The sequence below is a fragment of the Aythya ferina genome (assembly GCF_964211825.1).
Source record: "Aythya ferina genome assembly, chromosome: 14".
Lineage (NCBI taxonomy): Eukaryota > Metazoa > Chordata > Aves > Anseriformes > Anatidae > Aythya > Aythya ferina.
In genome coordinates this window covers 15,624,817-15,646,799 of record NC_140312.1, presented here as the reverse complement: position 1 = coordinate 15,646,799, position 21,983 = coordinate 15,624,817, and the positions used below count along the sequence as shown (strand labels likewise).

At 39.1% G+C, this 21,983-nt stretch overlaps 1 protein-coding gene across 9 annotated transcripts in view; it reads left to right on the top strand.

Moving 5' to 3' along the window:
* The window catches only part of TENM2 (teneurin transmembrane protein 2), a 1,369,797-nt gene that overhangs the window by 1,266,718 nt on the left and 81,096 nt on the right, over positions 1–21,983 (top strand). For all 9 annotated transcript variants that reach the window (XM_084535365.1, XM_084535362.1, XM_084535363.1 and 6 more), the window contains one exon: positions 17,444–17,638. In XM_084535365.1, coding sequence (XP_084391491.1) covers positions 17,444–17,638 — 195 coding nt within the window. The remainder of the gene's footprint in view (positions 1–17,443; positions 17,639–21,983) is intronic.

Genomic DNA, 21,983 nt, shown 5'->3' with positions numbered 1-21,983 from the left:
TGCAATAACAGAGTAGCCTGAGAACTTCATGCTGGGTAAAACCCAAGTTTGAGAGATGTGAGGTGTGATCCTTTGTACTATTAAATCACTGTTTGCAAGGATGATTTTGAGGGTATCAGAGGCAGTGAATCTTGAGGGGAATCATCTGCTCACTTCACAGACAGTGCACAGGTACTCCAGTGCATGGGTACTCCTTCTGTTACTTTACTTGATCCATGTAGTTCTGAAAGCTTAAAATGAAGGAAATATATGAGAGAGCACAGATTGGGCTTGAGATCCATTAGCTCCAGGAAAGTACCATGAAAATGATTAGAAAGCGCTGAACTTTTGGCCCAACGCATGGGCTAAAATACACTTTCATGCCTTGATTGAACTAGAGGACATTTCACCCTGCCAAACGCTCCCGCCAAATACTTGGAGCTTTAATTCTCACCCTTATCTGTGGAAACAAGTTATTCTCAGGTAGCCAGTCTCAACAGATTTACTTCATTCTTGCTCAGACAGGATTCACTTTGAAATCATGTGGAGTTTAACCTAATTAAGAATTTCATCTAACACACAAGAAAGGTAATACGTTTTAATCTCATGTGGTTAAAATATGGCATTTAAAGAAAAGGAAAATCTCATAATCAAAAGATAACTCTATGGGTAGAGATGTATCCTGATAAAGAAAGAGTGCATGGTTAAAGTCAGTGGAAAATTTGCTTGGAATTGAACTGCACTGTGAGTAACCTCCTGTGCAGAAATAGCTATAGAAGTCATTGATAAGAAGGGATGCTAAGACCAAGGATTGATTAAAGAATCGGGCTTGCAGCTATGATTGTTAGTTTTGTGTTGCCACTTTTTTATATACATCTCTGTTTTTCTGTGACTTCCATGACATACCCACACAAGTATATCAAGATGTCCTTCTTAGTGTTCCCAGTGTTTATGTCTGGTAATATTTTGGTCTTGTAATTGCGCAGTCTTGTGGTAAATCTGCAGGCAGGAATCCTTCATATCCTGCTTTTCACCATTTGTAGAGTTCAGTGTTGCAATGAGTTGGGTTCCCAGAAGTGACTCAGATTTGGCTGTAATTTGATTTCATCTCATGGTATTTTGGAGGGCATGTAACTCTTCCCTTCCATTAACAAAAAGACTTCCAAAGACACTAGCATATACTCTTTTGAAAATGTGCTCAGAGCCACTTTTGATTTTGTATTTTAAAATACTAGTTTTGCATCATAACCATATTTAGCAAAACTGAAAAGGTGAAACAATGTACCATGGCATGGGATTTCTCTGTTGATACAATGAGCATAGCCTGTTAAGAAATGGTGTCTGATTTGTAAAAGAAGGAAAAATATGAGTTAAGTAGCTTGTCAGTTGCCATTTAGCAGATACTGTTAGTTAATTATGTGATGCAAAAAGAAACATGTTTAATATTTTAATCTAAATAGATTCAAGGCTTTTAGATTTTTGAAACCTTGTTTGATCAGTTGACTCTTTAATCTTCTTTTAACTCTAATGATTCAGATTTATGTTATACTCAGTTTCTTTTCCTGTTCTCCTTGTGTGGGTTTTTCATTATTTTATTTTCATTCTGTTTGTTTTTGGCTTACTGGCAAAGGACGGCGCCACTTTAATAAGTATAAAAAGAAGGGTAGGTTTTTAAAATTTCTTTTTATTTCTTTTGCAACATCTATTTAGTTTGAAATAGTTGCTAAGCTGTAAAGTGTAGTCTTTTTTAAAATTTATTTTAATGGATTTGCTGTTTCTGATGATTGCCCACACCATGATAAGAGTTCCCACTATTGTCATCTTCTTTGTTATGTGTGTACTGTTAATCTCTGTATAAAAATATTAAAAGTCTTCAATTATTAGGTAAGTAAGGTATAATTGTTAGAAAAAGCAATGTTTTCTTCCTCTCAGCTGCTACAGCAGAATTTTCTCATGCAAATTTCAGTTGTTTGAAACTGTTTTTGCTCTGAGGTTATTCAGAGCCTTACTGCTTGGGCGATAAAATCCTTAAGTGCATAAAGGATTTTTATTTTTTTTAGTGAATACGCTGCTTGAAACTATTCTTAGTACCATGTCCAGAATGAATGTCCGGTGCCATGAGGTTCTGGAAGAGCTCACAGTGGGGAAAACATGAACTGCAGAGTGCATTTTTCTGAATAATTCCATACTCGGATCATTGTTGCAGAGCACGCGGCAGACACATGCTGATAATGTGTAGCAGACAGTATTTTCTCTCTGTGTTTAAGGGAAACAGTATTTGTCTTCATCACTTGGCTAGAAATTATAGGAGCTGAAAATAGTGCAAGAAAGCAGAAGGTCACTGGACTTTGAAGGGAAAGGTGAGAGCTTGTCTTGCATAGCCCCTCTGGTTTGCCTGTCCTGCACATGGCCTGACAGAAAATGTGGGACCCCTGGTCAGGCAGTACGTCGGGCCCTCAGGGCGAATGGGGGTGCATTATTCAAGGGAACCACTGCAAAGTTTTGGAATAAAAGATCATAGACAAGAAAGGTAGGTTGGATTAAATGTGATGGTACCCATAAGGTTTGGTTTATCAGAGAAAAGAGGGAGAGGAACAGTCACGTATGAAGAATGCCATTTTGCTTCACAGAAGTGTTTATGCATAGATTGTGCTACTCCTTCAAACTAATCTATCGTGGTTAGTGTTATAAAAGCAATAGATTAAAGTAGTGTCTACCTCCAAGAATTTACCACGTCAATGCAAGTTAAAAGGGAATAAATGGGAACTAATTGACATAGGTGGAGATACAAGGAAACAAATGGTGTAGGTGGTATTATAAACATAAGAGCATTGTAACTGTTGTTAGTTTGGGGAAATGCTGTGGTAAAAAAGGGAGTTTTAAAGGGTGGTAACGGGTCAAGTACCTAATATCATGAGGTGATCCAGGGAAGATGGTGCCTTCAAAGGAGGCAGAGCATAGGAAAGAGCTGTTTTGAGCTTTAGCTTTCAAAATGAGTGGTGGCAATATTGTAGGTCCCAAAGAGGTGGAAGTCAGATTCTAGCAGCGAGCAGTCTGGGGCGAAACAAACCTACAGACAAAGCTGGGACATGGCATTTCTGTTCCTGTGATAAGAGGAAAAACCTGGAACAGGACTGGGAAAGAGGAGTCACAGGGCTAAAGGCTAAATTAATGGGGTTTATGCAGCAGTGTTAAACACAGACATGAGTGTAGAAGACTGAATTTATCCATGATGGAGAAAAAGATTTTTGTTTGATGTGGATTTTATTTGCTGAAAGCTAAGGCCAAAATTCTGACAAACAGATACGATGCAGATGAAATCTGTAGGACTTTGTCAAAATTTGGCTGTGAGGCAAGGGAACCGATGAATCAAAAATAACACCCAGATTATGAACCTGAGCGGCATGGAGAATCGAATGATGGTACTGTCCGCTGTGACAGACTGAGTGCAGGGGAGGGCAGAGAAGTAGTCGGTTAGAGAGAAAACAGAAATTAGAGAAATAACTTTATTGGCAAACATTCCTTGTGTTCATAATCCTAGCGTGTCTCTTCACTTGCATGGCACAAGTAAAAAATAAATAAACAATGAATTGTTCTTTTCTTTGGAAATAATGCCTGCATGACTTGTCACCCACACATACCTCGCATCATTTCTTGCGGCTGACAAAATCCAAATTGTTCAGCTTCTTTCTCAGTATCTGTTTCTGGGTGGGTTAGTTTTTGTTTTCTCTGTGTGTGTCTGTGTGTGCCAACTTACGGATGTGCTGCTGCTGCAGCAGCTCTGGCCTGTCACTCACATCTCCCCCTCGCAGTGGGTGGAGGCATCATTTTGATGCTGAGACAAGGCTGTCTTTGGCACTGTTCCTCTCCAGCAATTCCCACCTCTTTGGCTCAGTACCTTAAAATGCCTTTGTTATAAATTTCCTTATCCTTTTCCCAGTCTCACCTTTTATTAGCAGACATTTTTCATTTCAGGCATACTGATTATGTTCTTGGTTGCCTTCCAATGAGTTCTGTGTAGAGGGCAGTGCTTGTCCTGTATGCCCTCAGTTTCATAGTTTTACATAACCACAATGTGCTCTGAGAAGAGGTGTGTGCAGTTAACTGTGCCTAAAAGAATTACAGAATAAATAAATAGACACAACCTTTTTTGACAATGATTGACAGTCATTGCCATCTATCAGCTGCTAGCTTGCCTGCATGAAATGGTATGGTAGCTTCGATCCAGGTTCAGGCAGACAAGTGGAGCCAGCACAAAATCCACCACTCTGACACTTTCTAATTGGCAATTTAAACAGGAGCAACAAATAGAAGGGGTCCCAGGCTGAATCCTTTGTGATGGTGATGGTCGTGACTCCAAAAGGGGTTTGAGGTATTTCATTAGTTTTTAAGAACGTGTATCTGTCCCTCCTATAGTACTTTTAGTTTAAATGTGAGGCTTAGCAAATGTTTGCTATAAATTTGATATACAGTAGCAGAATGGCTACAGAAGTACACAGATTGCTCCCTGTGTAGGTCTAGGAAGTGCTGCTTTGTATCCTTTGCATCCTTTGTGAGGGAATGTTAAGAAAGTGGAAATAGGAATCAAAAGATACTTTTATCTTAGGAATATTACAGAAAACAGAGTTTTCAAAAAAAAAATGCATTTTTTTAACATGCAAAATATTAACTTCTCATTGTTCTGAAAGCTTTTATGGCTTCTGCTGAATCCAGCCTTGAATTTTGTGTTACTAAGATTTTATCTGGAGAAGAGCTGGTCCCAAATCATTTCAAGTTGGGATGCTCCAGTTGTTTAGAAGTACATTCTTTTTCTGTTTGTTACAGCTTTGCAGGGCAGTCAAAATGCTTTAAAAATTGTTAAGATACTTATTTAATGTTGTTTAATATACCCAGTACCTGCATCTAATATAGAGAATTTATTACCATTTATATTCCATATTAAACTGCCAGTATTTATTTCACCAAATTTGTGCTGGTGTACTGTATTGCCCTTTTATATCTTTGTAAATTCACATTGCAATAAATGAACTTCACATTTTATATGGGCCTGCTTTCCAATGAAGTTGCAGGATGGTGTCACAGTTGAGAGGGTAGACCGACTTCCATAGGAGAAAATACCAGAGAGCAAGGTAAAAGGATGAAAAAAAGAATAAGGAACGCTGAGGGATTCAGTAGTGAAGAAGGTAGGAAATAACTCAGGTTGCTAATGTCACTTCTGGACAAAATACAATAGGAAAATAGTTTAAAAGCGTGCATCCAAGTAATTATGACTCTGATTTCAGTGAGTGCTAATGCTTCTTTATATGATCACTCATTACCCAACTTGTAGAAATTCAGAGGCCAAAGACAGAGCTACAAGCGATATTGTAGCCAAGGCCTAAAATCTGGAACCAAGTTTTATTGGCTTAGTATGATAATGAAGTTTGTATTGCCCATGTCCACTATTGAAACTGTATGGGAACACAGTAAAGTCCTGTTAATGAATTTTCTTTCAGAAGCGTTATAATAATATATTCATATTTATTAAAAGCTAGGTATGTTCATTTGATCTCTCACTGTGGCTTTCAAAACCCACTCTATTATCGGCTGCTTCACTTTATCTTTCTTGCTTTCTTATACATGTGCAGCAACAGCACATCTATCTGCGCAAATATTTTCTGTTTCAATCGTATTCCAATAAATAGAATATTTCAAAAGGCTCCCAGAGCAGCAAGGAGGTGCACAAGCATACAAATACACGCAGAACACATACCATTGTGAAGCTTAGTTTCCAGCAAGCCAAAAATCTTTCTTCTAATCCTGTACTACTTCCATTAGAGGCTAAGAATCTCTATGCTCTGACCATGCCTGGCTGAGCTGAGCTGTGCTCATGAAGATGTATGCTTCGTAATTTGTTTTTGTGTTTAATTGGTTAGCTTATTTGATTGTGTTGCAATCTACCTTTTGTTTTAAGATCGTTTTGTCTCCATGGACTTGTATTGATATTTGTTTATTTCATTAAGTTTGAAGAGTTTGTCTTTGCACTTGTGTTGGCATCATCTTGGAGTCCTTTTGATAACAGTAAATGTCATTGAAGCAGCTACAATCAAGTAGTATTGCAAATCACATTATGGAAATACAGCTGTTAGGAGATGCTTATGTACTCTCTGTCCCTGAAGAACAGACATGGCCCTGAGTCACAGCTTCCAATTCCAGCTTGCATGACTTTGGGGTATGTTCATATCTGTATTGTATCCAGACTTGAACCTGTAATTTAGATCTTTTCCTATATTTAGACCCTGTTGGGGTGAGATGGAGTTCAGTTAGCTGTCATCCCCATTTGCTTTCTCAAATAAATGAATAAAGTTTCTAACTCAGATGTAGCAAAATACTTAAATATCTGCAGCCAATATAGAGCTATGTAATTAATCATGTTATGATTTAAATCCTTTCTGGTCAATTTAATAATGCAAATAGTAGTAACTAAAATGGGACCAAAGCAGTCTGGATTTTAAATATGCTGATTATCTCAACCTCTGGGTGCAATCCTACGTTTACTGAACTGCTATTTAGTTGTAACAAAACCACAGAAATATGAAAAGGACAGATTATTTCACTGTTGATGTTGTAAACTTTAATCAAAAATACTGCAAGAAATATTTCACGTCTCTTTCTGTATGTATAAATGACTTCATGCTGTTAGTGCTTCCTCTGTTAGGAATGACAACATATATGTTTGGAAGGATGATTTTGGTACTCGATGGTTGTCCTTGCTGCTGCCTTTTGAAAGCTTGAAACATCATCTCTTTCATTCCTCACTGACTCTTTCCACTGAGATAGCTACTGAAACATCTGAGATAATTTAGTTTTCCCTTCTCCTCAGTTTTTCCATTTACAAAGATATCAAAATATACAAATGAAGATCTACATGCTAGTCTATGACAGTAGTCTATTTCAGCATCTGTTTATTTCCATCTGTTGGTAGAAAGTAGCATTTATCTCTACGTATTATTGTAGTTCTGTCAAGCTCACTGCTTATATCTAAAGCAGGATGTTCACAGCTCTGATTCTGTGTTACTAGTTTCCAAAGAATGAGATTTTTAGATTGCAGGTCAGTATTTTCAGGACATACCATTTACATTCAGGACATTCCATCTCTCTCTCTCTCTCTCTCTCTCTCTCCAATTTGTAGTTTGTTCTGTGACTTTTCTAGTGAGAGCACACAGTTCTCTTATTCTCTTCCCCCTCAGGACTCCAGTGTCTTTAGAGAACTAAGAATTAGATCTTTGTTTATGGGTAGGTAGGTTGACTAAGCTCATCTTCATGCTAGCAGTAATGGAGCTTCAGTCCTTTCAGCCCACCGGTGAATTACATCAAATATATCTGACACCTGCTTAATTTTTATTTTCGCCATTCTTACAGACTACATTGTTTTTAAAAATATCATGCTATTTGTAAAGAAAAAATATCCTGTACCAAGTGGCTAGTCCCAATTTGATAATGCCAAAATTTGCTGTGCTTGTGGAAATTGCTAGTCAGAACATAAAAGTTCAGATTATCAGTATTCTGCTAGATAATGTGGTAAGACACATTCATATTTCTTACACAGATTTTTAATAATAATTGTAAGCAAAGCAGTTATCTAATGGAAATAGATACTGTGTGGAATGGTACAGGATGGTACAGCAAATGTTATCTTTGACATACAAGGTCACACACTGAAGGTAGTGAGAAAAACTGAACTTTTTGATAAATTTTAGCAAAAAGTTTGCTGATTGTTCAGAACAATGTAAATATTCATTGTACAATTATTACTGTTCAGTCACTTCTGTAAAAATGCTGCCATTTTTTTTTTGTAGAACAGCTTAAGTACTTATCGATTGAGAACTTCTATAACTCTCAAAATGGAGGCATCCCCATATCTCTACAGGTATTTGAAATGAATTGAATTAATCATAGGCTTAAAAGTCTCTAGCGATCTTCGTTAACTTTCCTGGGTTTAATTAAAACATCTGTGCACTTTTAATTTATCGATTCATCCAACTCATATGTCATGTTTTTAACACACCCCAGCATGCTCTGCATCATTTTTAACCCGATTTCCACTTAACTAAAGCAATTAAATTCACCCCGGATTAATTAAAGCATCCATACTTTAGTGCTTAAGTCAGCGTGTGCTGCTTTCCCCAAATGGTTTCTGAATGTCAGAGATTTGACACACCTGATGGGTTTTTTGTCCTTCTGGAAATTCTTCTGTGAATCTCGTTCTTGCTTGCTAATGTGCAGTTTGACAGAGCTAGACAAGGGAGCATGGTAAGGCTCAGGTTTGGGCAACTGAGGTAAGGATTGCAGGGCATGACTGCTATGAAAAGCTGTGTATTTCTTCCTAACTCTGACCAGCAAGCATAGAGTAATAATACAATTAAATAATCTCAGTTTTGTTTGTGTGTTCTGTAATCAAACAGTCTTGTGAAGAAGCTAATAAAGCATATATAATGTCATTAATAGTTGTGTGTTCATTCTTCTCCTCCTGGGTGAATTTGTACAAACTGACTTCCAACCAGCTTCTACTTGTAAGAGCAGAAATTCCTAGAGTAACCTAAAAGTTGTTCTAGATCTTGCTTATTCCCACTGTTCTTAAGACCATTTCAGCATGACTGAAGTTCACAATAATGAAATAATTGAAAAAATAATCACAGAATCACAGAATTTCTAGGTTGGAAGAGACCTCAAGATCATCGAGTCCAACCTCTGACCTAACGCTAGCAGTTCCCACTAAACCATATCCCTAAGCTCTACATCTAAACGTCTTTTGAAGACTTCCAGGGATGGTGACTCCACCACTTCCCTGGGCAGCCCGTTCCAATGCCTAACAACCCTTTCAGTAAAGAAGTTCTTCCTAACATCCAACCTAAAACTCCCCTGGCGCAACTTAAGCCCATTCCCCCTCGTCCTGTCACCAGGCACGTGGGAGAACAGACCAACCCCCACCTCGCTACAGCCTCCCTTGAGGTACCTATAGAGAGCGATAAGGTCGCCCCTGAGCCTCCTCTTCTCCAGGCTGAACAAGCCCAGCTCCCTCAGCCGCTCCTCGTAGGACTTGTTCTCCAGGCCCCTCACCAGCTTCGTCGCCCTTCTCTGCACCCGCTCAAGCACCTCGATGTCCTTCTTGTAGCGAGGGGCCCAAAACTGAACACAGTACTCGAGGTGCGGCCTCACCAGAGCTGAGTACAGGAGGACGATCACCTCCCTAGCTCTGCTGGTCACACTGTTCCTGATACAAGCCAGGATGCCGTTGGCCTTCTTGGCCACCTGAGCACACTGCTGGCTCATATCCAGCCGACTATCCACCAATACTCCCAGGTCCTTCTCCGCCAGGCAGCTCTCCAACCATTCCTCTCCCAGCCTGTAGCTCTGCTTGGGGTTATTGCGCCCCAGGTGCAGGACCCGGCACTTGGCCTTGTTGAACTTCATGCAGTTGACCTCAGCCCATCAGTGCAGCCTATCCAGATCCTCCTGCAGAGCTTTCCTACCCTCAAGCAGATCGACACACGCACCTAACTTGGTGTCACCTGCGAACTTACTGAGGGTGCACTCGATGCCTTCGTCCAGATCATCGATGAAGATATTAAAGAGGACCGGCCCCAGCACCGAGCCCTGGGGGACACCACTAGCGACTGGCCTCCAACTGGACTTGGCTCCATTCACCACGACTCTTTGGGCCCGGCTATCCAGCCAGTTTCTAACCCAATGAAGCGTGCGCCAGTCCAAGCCAAGAGCAGCCAGTTTCTTGAGGAGAATGCTGTGGGAGACGGTGTCAAAAGCCTTGCTGAAGTCAAGGTAGACCACATCCACAGCCTTTCCCTCATCCACCCAGCGCGTCACTTTGTCATAGAAGGAGATCAGGTTCGTCAAGCAGGATCTGCCTTTCATAAACCCATGCTGACTAGGCCTGATCGCCTGCTTGCCCTGCAAGTGCTGCGTGATGACTCTCAGGAGGATCTGCTCCATGAGCTTTCCTGGCACTGAGGTCAAACTGACAGGCCTGTAGTTTCCCGGGTCTGCCCTCCGGCCCTTCTTGTAGATGGGCGTCACATTTGCTAGCCGCCAGTCAACTGGGACCTCCCCCGATCGCCAGGACTGCTGATAAATGATGGACAGTGGCTTGGCCAGCTCCTCTGCCAGTTCTCTCAGTACCCTTGGGTGGATCCCATCCGGCCCCATCGACTTGTGCACATCCAAGTGCCGTAGCAGGTCACCAACCAGTTCCTCATGGATAGTGAGGGCCACATCCTGCTCCCCATCCCCTTCCACCAGCTCAGGGTACTGAGTATCCAGAGAACAACCGGTATTGCCGCTAAAGACTGAGGCAAAGAAGGCATTGAGCACCTCCGCCTTTTCCTCATCTCTTGTAACTAAGTTTCCCCCCGCATCCAGTAAAGGATGGAGATTCTCCTTAGTCCTCCTTTTTGTGTTGATGTATTTATAGAAACGTTTTTTGTTATCTTTAACGGCAGTAGCCAGATTGAGCTCCAGATGAGCTTTGGCCTTCCTAATTTTGTCCCTGCACAGCCTCGCTACATCCTTAAAGTCCTCCCTAGTGGCCTGCCCACTTTTCCAAAGCTTATAAACCCTCTTTTTTCTCCTAAGATCAAGCCACAATTCTCTGTTGAGCCAGGCTGGTCTTCTTCCCCACCAGCTCGTCTTTGGGCACGTGGGGACAGACCGTTCCTGCGCCATTAAGATTTCCCTCTTGAAGAGCGCCCAGCCTTCCTGGACCCCTCTGCCCTTCAGAACTGCCTCCCAAGGGACTCCACCAACCAGTGTCCTGAGCAGCTCAAAGTCAGCCCTCCGAAAGTCCAATACAGTGGTTTTACTGGTCCCCTTCCTGGCCTTGCCAAGAATAGTGAACTCCACCATTGCGTGGTCACTCTGCCCAAGACAGCTCCCAACAATCACATCCTCCACCAGTCCTTCTCTGTTTGTGAAGAGAAGGTCTAGCGGGGCACCACCCCTGGTAGGTTCACTAACCAGCTGCGTCAGGAAGCTATCTTCCACGCTCTCCAGAAACCTCCTAGACTGCTTTCTCAGGGCTGTGTTGTGCTTCCAGGATATGTCAGGGAAGTTGAACTGCTCTTCATTCTGTGGCCTTATGTATATATCCCTTCTTTTGTAATTTGTGTCTCCAAATGCACTCACTTTTAAGTGAACCTTAAAGAAGAAACAGTCTTTTGAATTTTTCATAGTTTCCTGAAGTATCACAACAGATACTTCTGAGACATTTGAAACAAGGTTTGTAAAGTATAATAATAACCACATGTTCTTTAGCAGAAACTCACTTCTTCCTCCTAAACAGGATCATCTACATATACTAACAATCCTTATTTCACTTAGGTCTAACAAAGCTCTGTACAGTTCAACAAGGGTGTATAAGCTTATCTTACATAAGACTCTACAAAGTGTCTTCAGAATGCTGTTTGTGGTTGGCTGGTTTGTTTGTTTGTTTGTTTTTTCCTGAGTGTGTTTGTTAGTATAGCATTTATATTACAGAAATAAAGTTGCAATGGCTCAGGACAAGATCCCTTTTACCTAGGACTCTAGTCCAGATGGTGGCATACAACGTATAGTCAAGAGTAAAAATTGTACCTGTTTTTGATGCTTCTCCAGTAAATTCATTTGATTCTACAGCTAATGGGTGGTAGAACTTCCTACAGCAGATGGTTGTCTCTTTGTGGATAGTAGACTCTTTAGATTTTCCTTTCATGAGTTTGTCTAAATATGTATTGAATCAGGGAATATTCTTTCATGAGTTTCATCTTTTCTGATAACCTTGCTCAAACTGATTGATGAAATAATTATTCATGCTTAAGATGTAAGGGGGTTTTAGACTGTGGCTAAGTGTTCTGTTAGTATAGCCTTAAACTTGCACTTCAACACTCTGTCCCAATTCTCCTTACTGCTTACTTTGTAAATACACAGTCAAGCTCATCTTTTATGCGTATGAGCTTATGGTAGGAAGAATCTGGTTTGTATGTAAGATCAGGGCTTACAAGCATTATGGACACAACCATTCTAATCCTTACTCGAACAATACCACACTAGGCTTGATGTAATCATTTGTCCATTGATACAAGTGACTCTCCTCACCAACCTGCCATGAGCATCTCACCACAAATTTCTGTGGTACATATGTTGAAAAGTTTTGACTTTATATGGGGTGATTCCTGACAGCTTGTCGGCTTTGAATAAGCCTGTAGGTGGCACAAAAGAAGCTGACTTTCTTAACGCCCTGCTTGAAAAAATACTTTTGGATGTAAATCTGAGCTGCTTGCAAAATATGAGCATTATAAGAGCTTATAACCTAGTCCAGGACAGAGAAGCAGTTCAGATACAAGTTCTAAAACCTTTCAAGTCTGCGTATTTGTGTGCCCAGAAACTCAAATAATTTCAAGAGAAGTATACTGATTTGTCTATTTTATGAGGAGGAACTGAAAGAAAGCTGCAGTAGAAGAACTGACACCCTAGGTCCTAGTGGTACAGAACTCTCTCTGCACTAGGGTAATGTTTGCTCTCCAGCAAGAGGAACCAAGCCAGAACTCTGCCTTCAAACCTGTTTGGAGCTTCAAGTTTCAGGGGAAGGCCTCTCAACCAAGCAGCTGTGTAACTAAACCAAGTTCTGCAACTGCCTGCAAGAGTTTGACTCCTCAGATATCCTTTACTGGTCTTGTCATGCTCTAGAAGAACAGCTTTGGTGAGTATGTATGTGTGAATAACATAAGGGTGGGTGAAAGGAGTGTGTACACAGACTGCAGCTGGGATACTTGTAGTAAGTGTCACTGGAGAAAATGGTGGCTTTTGATGCCAGACCATTTGGGCATTATCACTCACCATCTCCCCCCCTAATCCATGTGTAACAGGCTGTTATCAAACCATCTTTTCTCATCCATCAGGGAATATTAACAAAATAAGTCCAAAATAACTTGCCAGAGAAAACTGAGAGAGAAAATTTTTAGGGAGATGTTTGGCTGACTGTCCCTGTCCAATCCATGCTCTTCAAAGTGTGCAACCCACAGGACTCAAAGATCGGTAGTATCTGCTATCTGTAATCTGATCAGCTGAGAACCATGTAAAGAACCCAGTCTGCTTTTGTTCAAGCACTGGTAAAGAGCAGAATCACATCATTGAAGCCACATTCAGGTTTAATAGCTGTTGTGCTTATTTGAACTTCACTCAGTAGATATACCTTAGTGCGTAACTTACTTGAATGCTGCTGTAAGTATTCCCTAACACCTCTACCCACTTTTAGAAACTGCTGGTGTGTAATATGTGGTTTTCTTTATGCAAATGATTTGCCCACAGAGATGAGATTGTTCCATTATGCAAACCTACGTTCCTTCAGTGGGCTGTGAACACAGGCCTGTGCTGGAATAGGGCCCATCTCCTACATGTAGGGGAAATAAGCACTGCTAGAAAGCATGAACTCCAGATGACTCCTGAGGTGTTTGGACATTGACTGAGGCAAACTGAATGTAAAATTAGTCTTGACTGTTCTGAAGTCTCATCTTGCAGCAACATGACCTAACAAAGGCCTAGCAAGCCTCATTTTAGCCTGCCTGCCTGGGTTTTCTACAGAAGAGTAGCTTGATTCTCTCTCTCTCTTCCTCACTTAAGTCAACCTATAAACCCAGAGCAGAAAAATTAATGACAAGCTATTTATTACAGTAATGACAAAGCAGCTTCTTATAATCTACTCGTGCTAACATTCTTATTTACATCTTTCTCCTGCTATCTTGGTAATGTGGCAGTCTTGAAAGTGCCAAAATCTGAACAAGGACATCTTGTCACTTTTCTTAATCTTAACTGTAATAATTTTCATCCCTAAGGTTAAATGACAGATTCTTTCATTTGTCCAGAGTCAGTTCTTGTGTCACTAACATCTTGGAAATGCATCCCTCAACTGCTGATCACTGCAGACAGATTATTTTTGAAGTAATAGAGAAGTTTCACGGGGTCTAAATGGTCTTATGGACCACAGCAAGACCTCTGACCTGATAGAAGCACAAAGAGAGAAATGAAAAGCAGTGACATGGCTTTCAGCTTCAGTTCAATTCCTAGAGGACCAGAACAAGCCAAGGGAACACTTTAAAAAAATAAATAAATATTTCTGTAGGAGCTCTTTAGCCCACAACCTGGCACCATCTGTTAATCTTTGTTCTGCTCTGCCAGCTATCCAATCTCTGGTGTCCCAGAAGCTGAACCCTGCAAATTTAGATCAAAAGTGGGAGCTGAAAATGGCTCTCCAATAAACGTCTTCCAAATAACAAATATACATTTCTCTGACTGGACCACAGTTGCCAATTGATTATTTAGACTTAGGTGCAAGTCAAGGAGAGAAACAGTCTTATGGCAGTTGACTGGTATGTCCTTGTATAGCTAGATCTAGAGTGGTCCCATCTAGGCTGCTTGATGGTTCTTTTTTTTTGTTGTTGTTTTTAATAATGTAATTATTTCTCCTCAGTCCCTCTTGCAGGGAACTGTGTTGCTCAAATAGATTTATTGCCTTTATTTGAGTTTTGCCTCCAGAGGAGAGGTTTGCAGAACAGAAATCCTTTCTTGGCAATGAGTGCCATGTTGACCTCTAAAACAAAAAAAAAAAAACAAAAAAAACTGCTCCTCATTTGTATCCAGCTTGAAAGTCAACTCTGACTTTTTGTCTTTATACCTACTTGAATAAATGTGATTTATGTGAAGAAACTGTTTACTGTCTTCTGATTAGCTTAGCACTACCAGGTCCTTTTCTTTCCATGCAGTTTTATCACAGCATGGTGAAGGAGGCTGAGAGGCAAACACAAGCCATATGCTGGCATGTCCCAGTACAATTGGAGGAGCCCCACTGAGCAACTGTTAATAACAATACCATTAAGTCTGTTCAGTGGCTTGGAAGCATGTAGAGAATACACATCTTACAGTAGTACTTCATTCTGTGTTGGACTAGAACAATGGGGCTGCAATCTTCACAACCACATACAGGAACTGAGAGCTTCCTAGATCTAGGGAGAAATGTTTTTGTCATAAGATAAAGTCCAAAAAAATGAACAGTGTCTCTACAGCGTGTCAGGGTGTGGAAGGTTTCAACAAAACTTGGCACTCATTATGATTACTCTAGGTCTTCAGGACAAACTGCCTTCTGACCACTCACCTCCAGATCTTCTATGTCATGGCAAGTAAAGAGAATAGAACTGAAGTGGTTATTTTACTTACACTGATTTGGGAAAAGGTGTCAGCATCTGCCCAAGTAACTTTTAATTGTGGTGAAATGGAGGGTTATGGTCAATGGAATTGTTTGGGTCCCCAGGTCTTCGTACCTGAGGAGTGGAAGCAGTCTTAGTGTGATCCCTTCCTTTATGGCTCACCTGTATGACTTTGCAGTAGCAGCAGTTAGCATTTCTAGGCAGTGAAAAGCAGTGCATGCTGAGGAGCTGAGATAGACTCCATGATGTAATATACACAGACAGAATGAGCAGTTTGTGAAATGACATCCAAGGTGCTACTGGTTCTGTGTGTTGTATATCATGGAAGGGTGTTACATGATGACATGTAAAAACATTTAAAGTGGGCTGACCTACAGTGCAGTTTGGACGTAGTGGATATTTGCCTGCATTGAAATTCAGTCCAGCTGGTTCAGTAAGCTCAATTCTGAAACCAACTGCAAAACGCATAAGTTAGAAGTTTAGCATAAACTTTTGCATATAATGAAGTAACGTGACTTGTGAGCATATATCATGTCCAAAATCAGAAAGCTGCTGCTGAAAATTATATTTTATTCATATCTGTATTCATTTGTGGAGTGAAGAAAAAAGTTAAGCAAGATTACAAAGACTCATGGTAAGAGAGAATACCAGTAATGAAAATGCTACTTCCGAAGGACCGTACTCAGACAGTGAAGGGGTAGCAAAAATAAAATAAAATAAAATAATTCTCAGACCTCAACATGTAACTCTGTTGTACAAAAAATCAGCTAAAAAGGATTATACAAGTGACATATGACCAATCAACTTGTGGTCTTAAAGGAAATAATTCTCAGTACTCCAAATTTTAGCTAACATCTAAAGTTACAAATCTGTATATATGTTTATCTGATCAATTTGTTTCCACTGCACAAAAGAAAATTCTTGAAAAAATCCATCATGAGATGTGTTTTTGCAGCAGATCAATGGGACAGCTAAGATTAATAAGAGTTGCAGGACCGAACAGTGGAGGAGTTGTGCAACAGGACAATTACACATTTCTTTGTAGTAAATCAATTACTTGGGTTCTCCTTGATCATTCAGGTTAAAAGGATAATAGAAGCAAGAGGGACAGTAAGACCTTTTAATGATTAATAGTTGCTTTGGAGTATATTTTTGGTACTGTAGAAGTAGCTATTAGTTTCTAATTACTTTGAAGGGTGAAAAGACAGGAAAATACTTTTTAGTCTTTATCAAACTGCATCAAAGAGTGTAAAAGTGCACCTCTAATCAAAGATTCACTTCATTAGTTCCATTTTCTGTGATTCCTTGGTTATTTTTCCCATTTCTCTGGTGGGTGACCATACATTCAGCCTTTGGCAGGCATGTAAATTCACAAATTGCCATGTTTGCATGGGAGATGTGGGCATATAGGAGTGTGAATATGTCTTGGTGTAACATTTATTTGTGACGGGCTTTAGTAAGCCACTTGTTTCTTTCCATTGTTCTGCATATGTACAACTTCTGATTCCCAGCATGCAGGACCTGCTGGCTACCTTTATTAGTTGTAGGCTTCACTTCATTTGAATAAATGAATTCTGTATATTTGCTCAAAAATTGTCTTTATAATAATACACGAGAGATGGATATGGGTTAATGGTGCTTTCTTGTCAGTACACCTAGGGTAGAAACAGTCTCTCTGGGATATGGGTAAAGAAGATTTGGCAAGGATATTGGTGGCAAGGTGCATTTGTATTGATGCGTTTGCATTGATGAAAGCTTGCGTTATTTCTGTGTTCACGATCTGTATATGGGAAAAACAAGTCAAAGGGTCTAATAAATTTTTGGGACGCTACGCTAAAAAACGTTCTGCTATATACTAACATGCTGTGGGGACTGTTCTGCTATCTGAGAAGAGTGGATGTTACCTAATGGAACAAAGCAGAGTAATGTCAGAATCAAATCTGTTCACATTGCCTCATCAGTTATCCCAGACATCACCAATAGGTTATAAAGAACAGTAGTTGTATTCTCAGAATGCCCGACACATGCATGCTTTATTATATAGTAATCAAATGGTTTCTTTGGGAAATGAAGAACTGAACTGCTACAAATTGGCTTTGAATTTTTTTTCCAGTAAATTAAGATACTCGTATATATGTCTAAGTATTTGGAAGTGGATTTTTAGTGCACTTTAGAGGAATTTTAGAGTTTTTTCCTGACCCTGTATGCTGTTTTTCTTCCGTTCAATTTCCCAGCTGCCTGCCCGGTACTGTGCAGTGGCAATGGTCAGTACTCTAAAGGAACCTGCTTATGCTACAGTGGCTGGAAAGGTCCAGAATGTGATGTACCCATCAGCCAGTGTATTGATCCCTCGTGTGGAGGTCACGGTTCCTGCATCGAAGGGAACTGTGTCTGTTCTGTTGGCTATAAAGGAGAAAACTGTGAAGAAGGTAATACTGTAGCACATTTTCTTTCTATGTTGTGAGTTTCTTTTGAAATGCTTAGGAAAAAATAAAATTTTAAATGCAGACCTACTCTAACAGATGATTGTAAAAGAGAAGAAGAAATGTAGTCCATCACAATTTTACTGATCTATGAAAGTTTAAACTAAACTTCTGATTTTTATATACATTGTTTTGCAGTACTAAGAGTACCACAAGTAAACATGAATAATTCCTTTGCTGAAGAGTGAAGATAAATCTTTTCTTATGGATTATATTTATTGAACAATTTAGAAGTGAAATGCAGAGGAAAAAGTGGTAGTAGTAGAGAAAACAGTAGAACTGCAGCTCCACACAAAGCAAACAGATAAGTCACTTTTAAGACAGAAATTGGTGAGACAGATATGGAAGACTTGGGTGTTACAGACTTCACCTAGTGCAAATTAGTCCTGTTAGACATGGAATTTAAGAAAGGAAGATGGCATACACTAGCAACAACTGTCTTAAATGTGGAAAAGTTCTTAATGTTCTAAGTGTCCAGTTCTTTGTATGCAGAATGAGCAAATTTAACAGTATGGCCCATTGAAAATGTGGTCATAGATGGAGCTGATACTGGTTTTATGCACAGTGGTTTTTGTTAGAATGCACAGCTTAAATTGAACTCCTTTTCTTTTTAAAATGAAAGTATGGTTTTAGGAGAGAATTTAACTCTCCAGAGGAATGCTAGATAGACAGTTCTGCATACCTTGGCACATCCTTAGAGCAGTGATATTTCAAGGTACTCTATGATGACTTCCCAGAGTTTATTAATGCTCCAAAAGGAGGAGCAGTTGGAAGATTAAGGTGACAGGAGAGGAGTTGTATGGTTTCCGGACTAGAGGGTCTCTGTGGAGTATTCTGAGTGGGATGCAGAGCTGTACATCACATATATATCAATTTTTATCTTACCCTGTAGTAAGCAGCTATTTCTCCTACAAATAAATAAATAAATTTTAAAAAAGATGGGGGCAGGAGGGAAGAAAATCATGGGGACCTATGTCACAGGAGGATTTAATCTTTGCATGTGGGCTGCAATTATTGCCTTTAGGACAAGATTGGTAATAGTCTGAATGAGCTTATTTTGCTGAAAGCAAATATAAATTAGGATCCTCAATAGTGGGACTGCCAACACTGCAACAATTTGTTCAGGTCATTCCTGTCATCTCTTTCTAGGAATGCTTCACAACACTGTAGTCACTAGAGCTCTAATCCAGAACTCAGCTGAAGTCATTAGTTTTTCCATTGCTTTTAATGAATTACAGTTTAAGTTCTATTCAGAAAATTCTGTAAGGTCCCTTTTCGTTGCTACAAATGACAGTTCTCAGGTTACCCTGAGTGTATGATTATGGGAAAAATTAAAAAATTATTTGAAATGCCCTGCTATAGCTCACATTCTTATGGAAATTGAAGGTGGAAAAGACTGCCTGTAGCATGCCCTACAACATCCAGTCTATTCCCTAGGAATGCAGAAGCTCTCTTTCTGTTACAACCTGCAATTGTTTGCTCAATCTAAGTTACATGAATTTCATCATGTTCTGTGTTTCTTTATAATTTTTAAAATTATTAGAGAGACTATGGTAAATGGCCTAAAATTGATCAATTTTTCATTTAATTCTGTAAATTCTACTTTGTAAGCAATTCCTCATCCACTGTGATGATAATTTCCAGGGACTTGTATGGAGTTCTCTCGTTACTTTCAATTGTCTGCAATGTTTGTGCTATATCTGGGGTAGACATCTTTGAATCCCCTAACACTCTTACAAGAGAAATAGGCTCTTGTAGTGCTTAATTTAGCTTATCCTGATATGAATGTTTGAATTAGGTGAAGCAAATACCTCACTCACTCCAGATAAGTTTATAGAACAAGCTAGTGCATGCACTGTTGCAAAGGCATTAATGTTAACACCTTTCAAACCTGGAAACACCGCAAAACATTCAGTCAACAAAGTTTGGGGGAGTTAAATTAATATGTGAGGGGAAAGGATATAGATTATTTAGTCACCAGTGCTTGAAAGGATAAAGAGTTTAAGAGGTAAATGAATTGCAAAGGCAGAAGGTATTAACTGCAAGCTTGGAAGGGGCCGATAACATGATAGAAAAGGTTAATATAACCTTTTGCATACCTCATTGGGCAATAAATAACTCAATAAATTAATTTACAAGTAAATAAGGAGCAACCAGCATATTTCTACTGTAAAATTCCATTTCATCTGTACATATTTGTCACATTAATTCAAGAGCTCTGGGGAAAAGGGTATGATATGAAGTCTTGTCTTTCCAGTTGCAAGTAATCATCTGATCATATTTAAACTTTATGCATGAATTAATGGTAGAATGATGCAAATAAATATATTTATATTTATGTTAGAATATGGAATTTCCTCTTTTGATTTGAGCTTCCATAAAGAATACTGAAATTTGGTTCATTTGCCATTTTCCAACTAGGATATTGAATTAGAACAAGTGGGTCAGCATTTTTCTTCTTCCCGTTAGCTTTTTATTTCTTATATTCGTCATGGTCATATTGTTCAAACAATTTACCTGAAATGAAAGTGGCACTAGAATCAATATCTGTGATGCACGATTTTTGCAGCATAAACACGGTTGTTCTATTAACAAATTTGCACACAGAATGAAGTGGCATATTTGCCAGATTTCATTCAATCTGGTTTGGGGGGAGACAAGTGAAATTGACAAATTAGGTTAAGTTAACAGTGTTTTTCTTGTCAGTTTCATGGTCGAGTCATTTTTCAATGACATTTAACTTCATAAGTGTAATTCATGGCTCTTTGGGGGTTTACGGTACATATTGTTCAGAAAACTCCTTGACCTCCTTTTTTGTCCTTAGGGATATAAATTGCTTTCAGTACCCTTTTTGTCAAATCTACAGAGGGCCCAATACTAAATGAGCTCTAATGATCTGAGCTGCCAAGGGGCTGTGAGTAAGTCTAACAGACTCACTTGCTAAAGTGTGTTGTCCTTTGTTTAAACACCAAAGAAGCTCCATTTATAATTCTTTACTAAGTACCATTGTAAACCCTTCTAAAGAGTTGGGGGCAGAACCTTTGTAGCGTAAAGCAGTGTAGTTTTATTACAGATAATCAAGTTATGCTAATTTTAGCAGCTGAGGATCTGGCTTGGAGATGATAACCCGAAGAGTATGTGTTAAAATAGAACAAGGTTCGAGTTCAGAGTACAAGGTCTCTTCAGTTTAAACTTTGAAAGCTATTACTTAATCATACAAAACAAAACAAAGAAAAAAGTATATTTGTCTAGAACAATGGACAAAGAGGGTTCGTGTGAGTTGTTATTCTATAAAACAAAGGTATTGGGCCTTAGGGGAATTGATAGGCTTATTCTGTGTGAGTAAATCTCAGCTGCATGCATCAGTAATTCAGCAATAGGAAACGGTTCATATAGGTAGAAGGAGGTGGTTTTGTTCTACATTGCTTTCATGAGCACTTCCATTTGAGAAGGAAGGTGGTGTGTTTCTGAAATGTGGAATACATTAGGACTAATCAGTATTTTCTAAAGTTAACTGTCCTGCAACGTACAACAGAAAGTTACACACATTACCTATTCGAATTTCCCATTAAAATATAACCTTAAAAGAAAAGACCAAGTTTAGGGGAAAGAGTAGCATTCATCCTTAAGGTAAATTGACATAAATCTTTCTTTTTGTTCTTTATTTCTTTATTAAATCAGGTTATTTTGTCACAACTGTCTGTGTCAGGTATAACAGAAATAGCACAAATGATATAATCTAAATTTTGGAGTTTTCGATTTTGTTGAGCATGGAGGAGACTAACAGGAAGAAGGTTCTAGATAATTTTAGAACAATTTATGAATTTATGATTTTTTTGGGAACTGAACCACAAAACAATCATGGTTTATGGGTATATACTAAATTGCACTATAGTATTTTCATATCCAATTAATTGAGCACTGAATCTTGAAAAAAATAATAAGAAGAAATTGCCAGGGTCATTAATACAGTGAAAATCTTATAAGATTTTTTGTTACCGTAATTTCTGTGCTACAGTAATCTGAATTAAAATCAAGTATGAGTTATTCTGATAACTCATGTTATTGTATCTCTAAATGGGCCTGCTTCAATCCTCTGAGTTGTATCTAATCTATATACTTACTTTAAATGCTCTGTAACTTCATAAAATAATTTGACAAGACTGTTTATAGAAAAGTTGAGATTTGAAAGATCAAGTATTGTTCATATAAAGCAGAGTGAAAATGTCTCTGCCTTAATTTAGAAGGATCAATTTGGAAAAGATGAGAGATAAATCACTTTCATTATAAA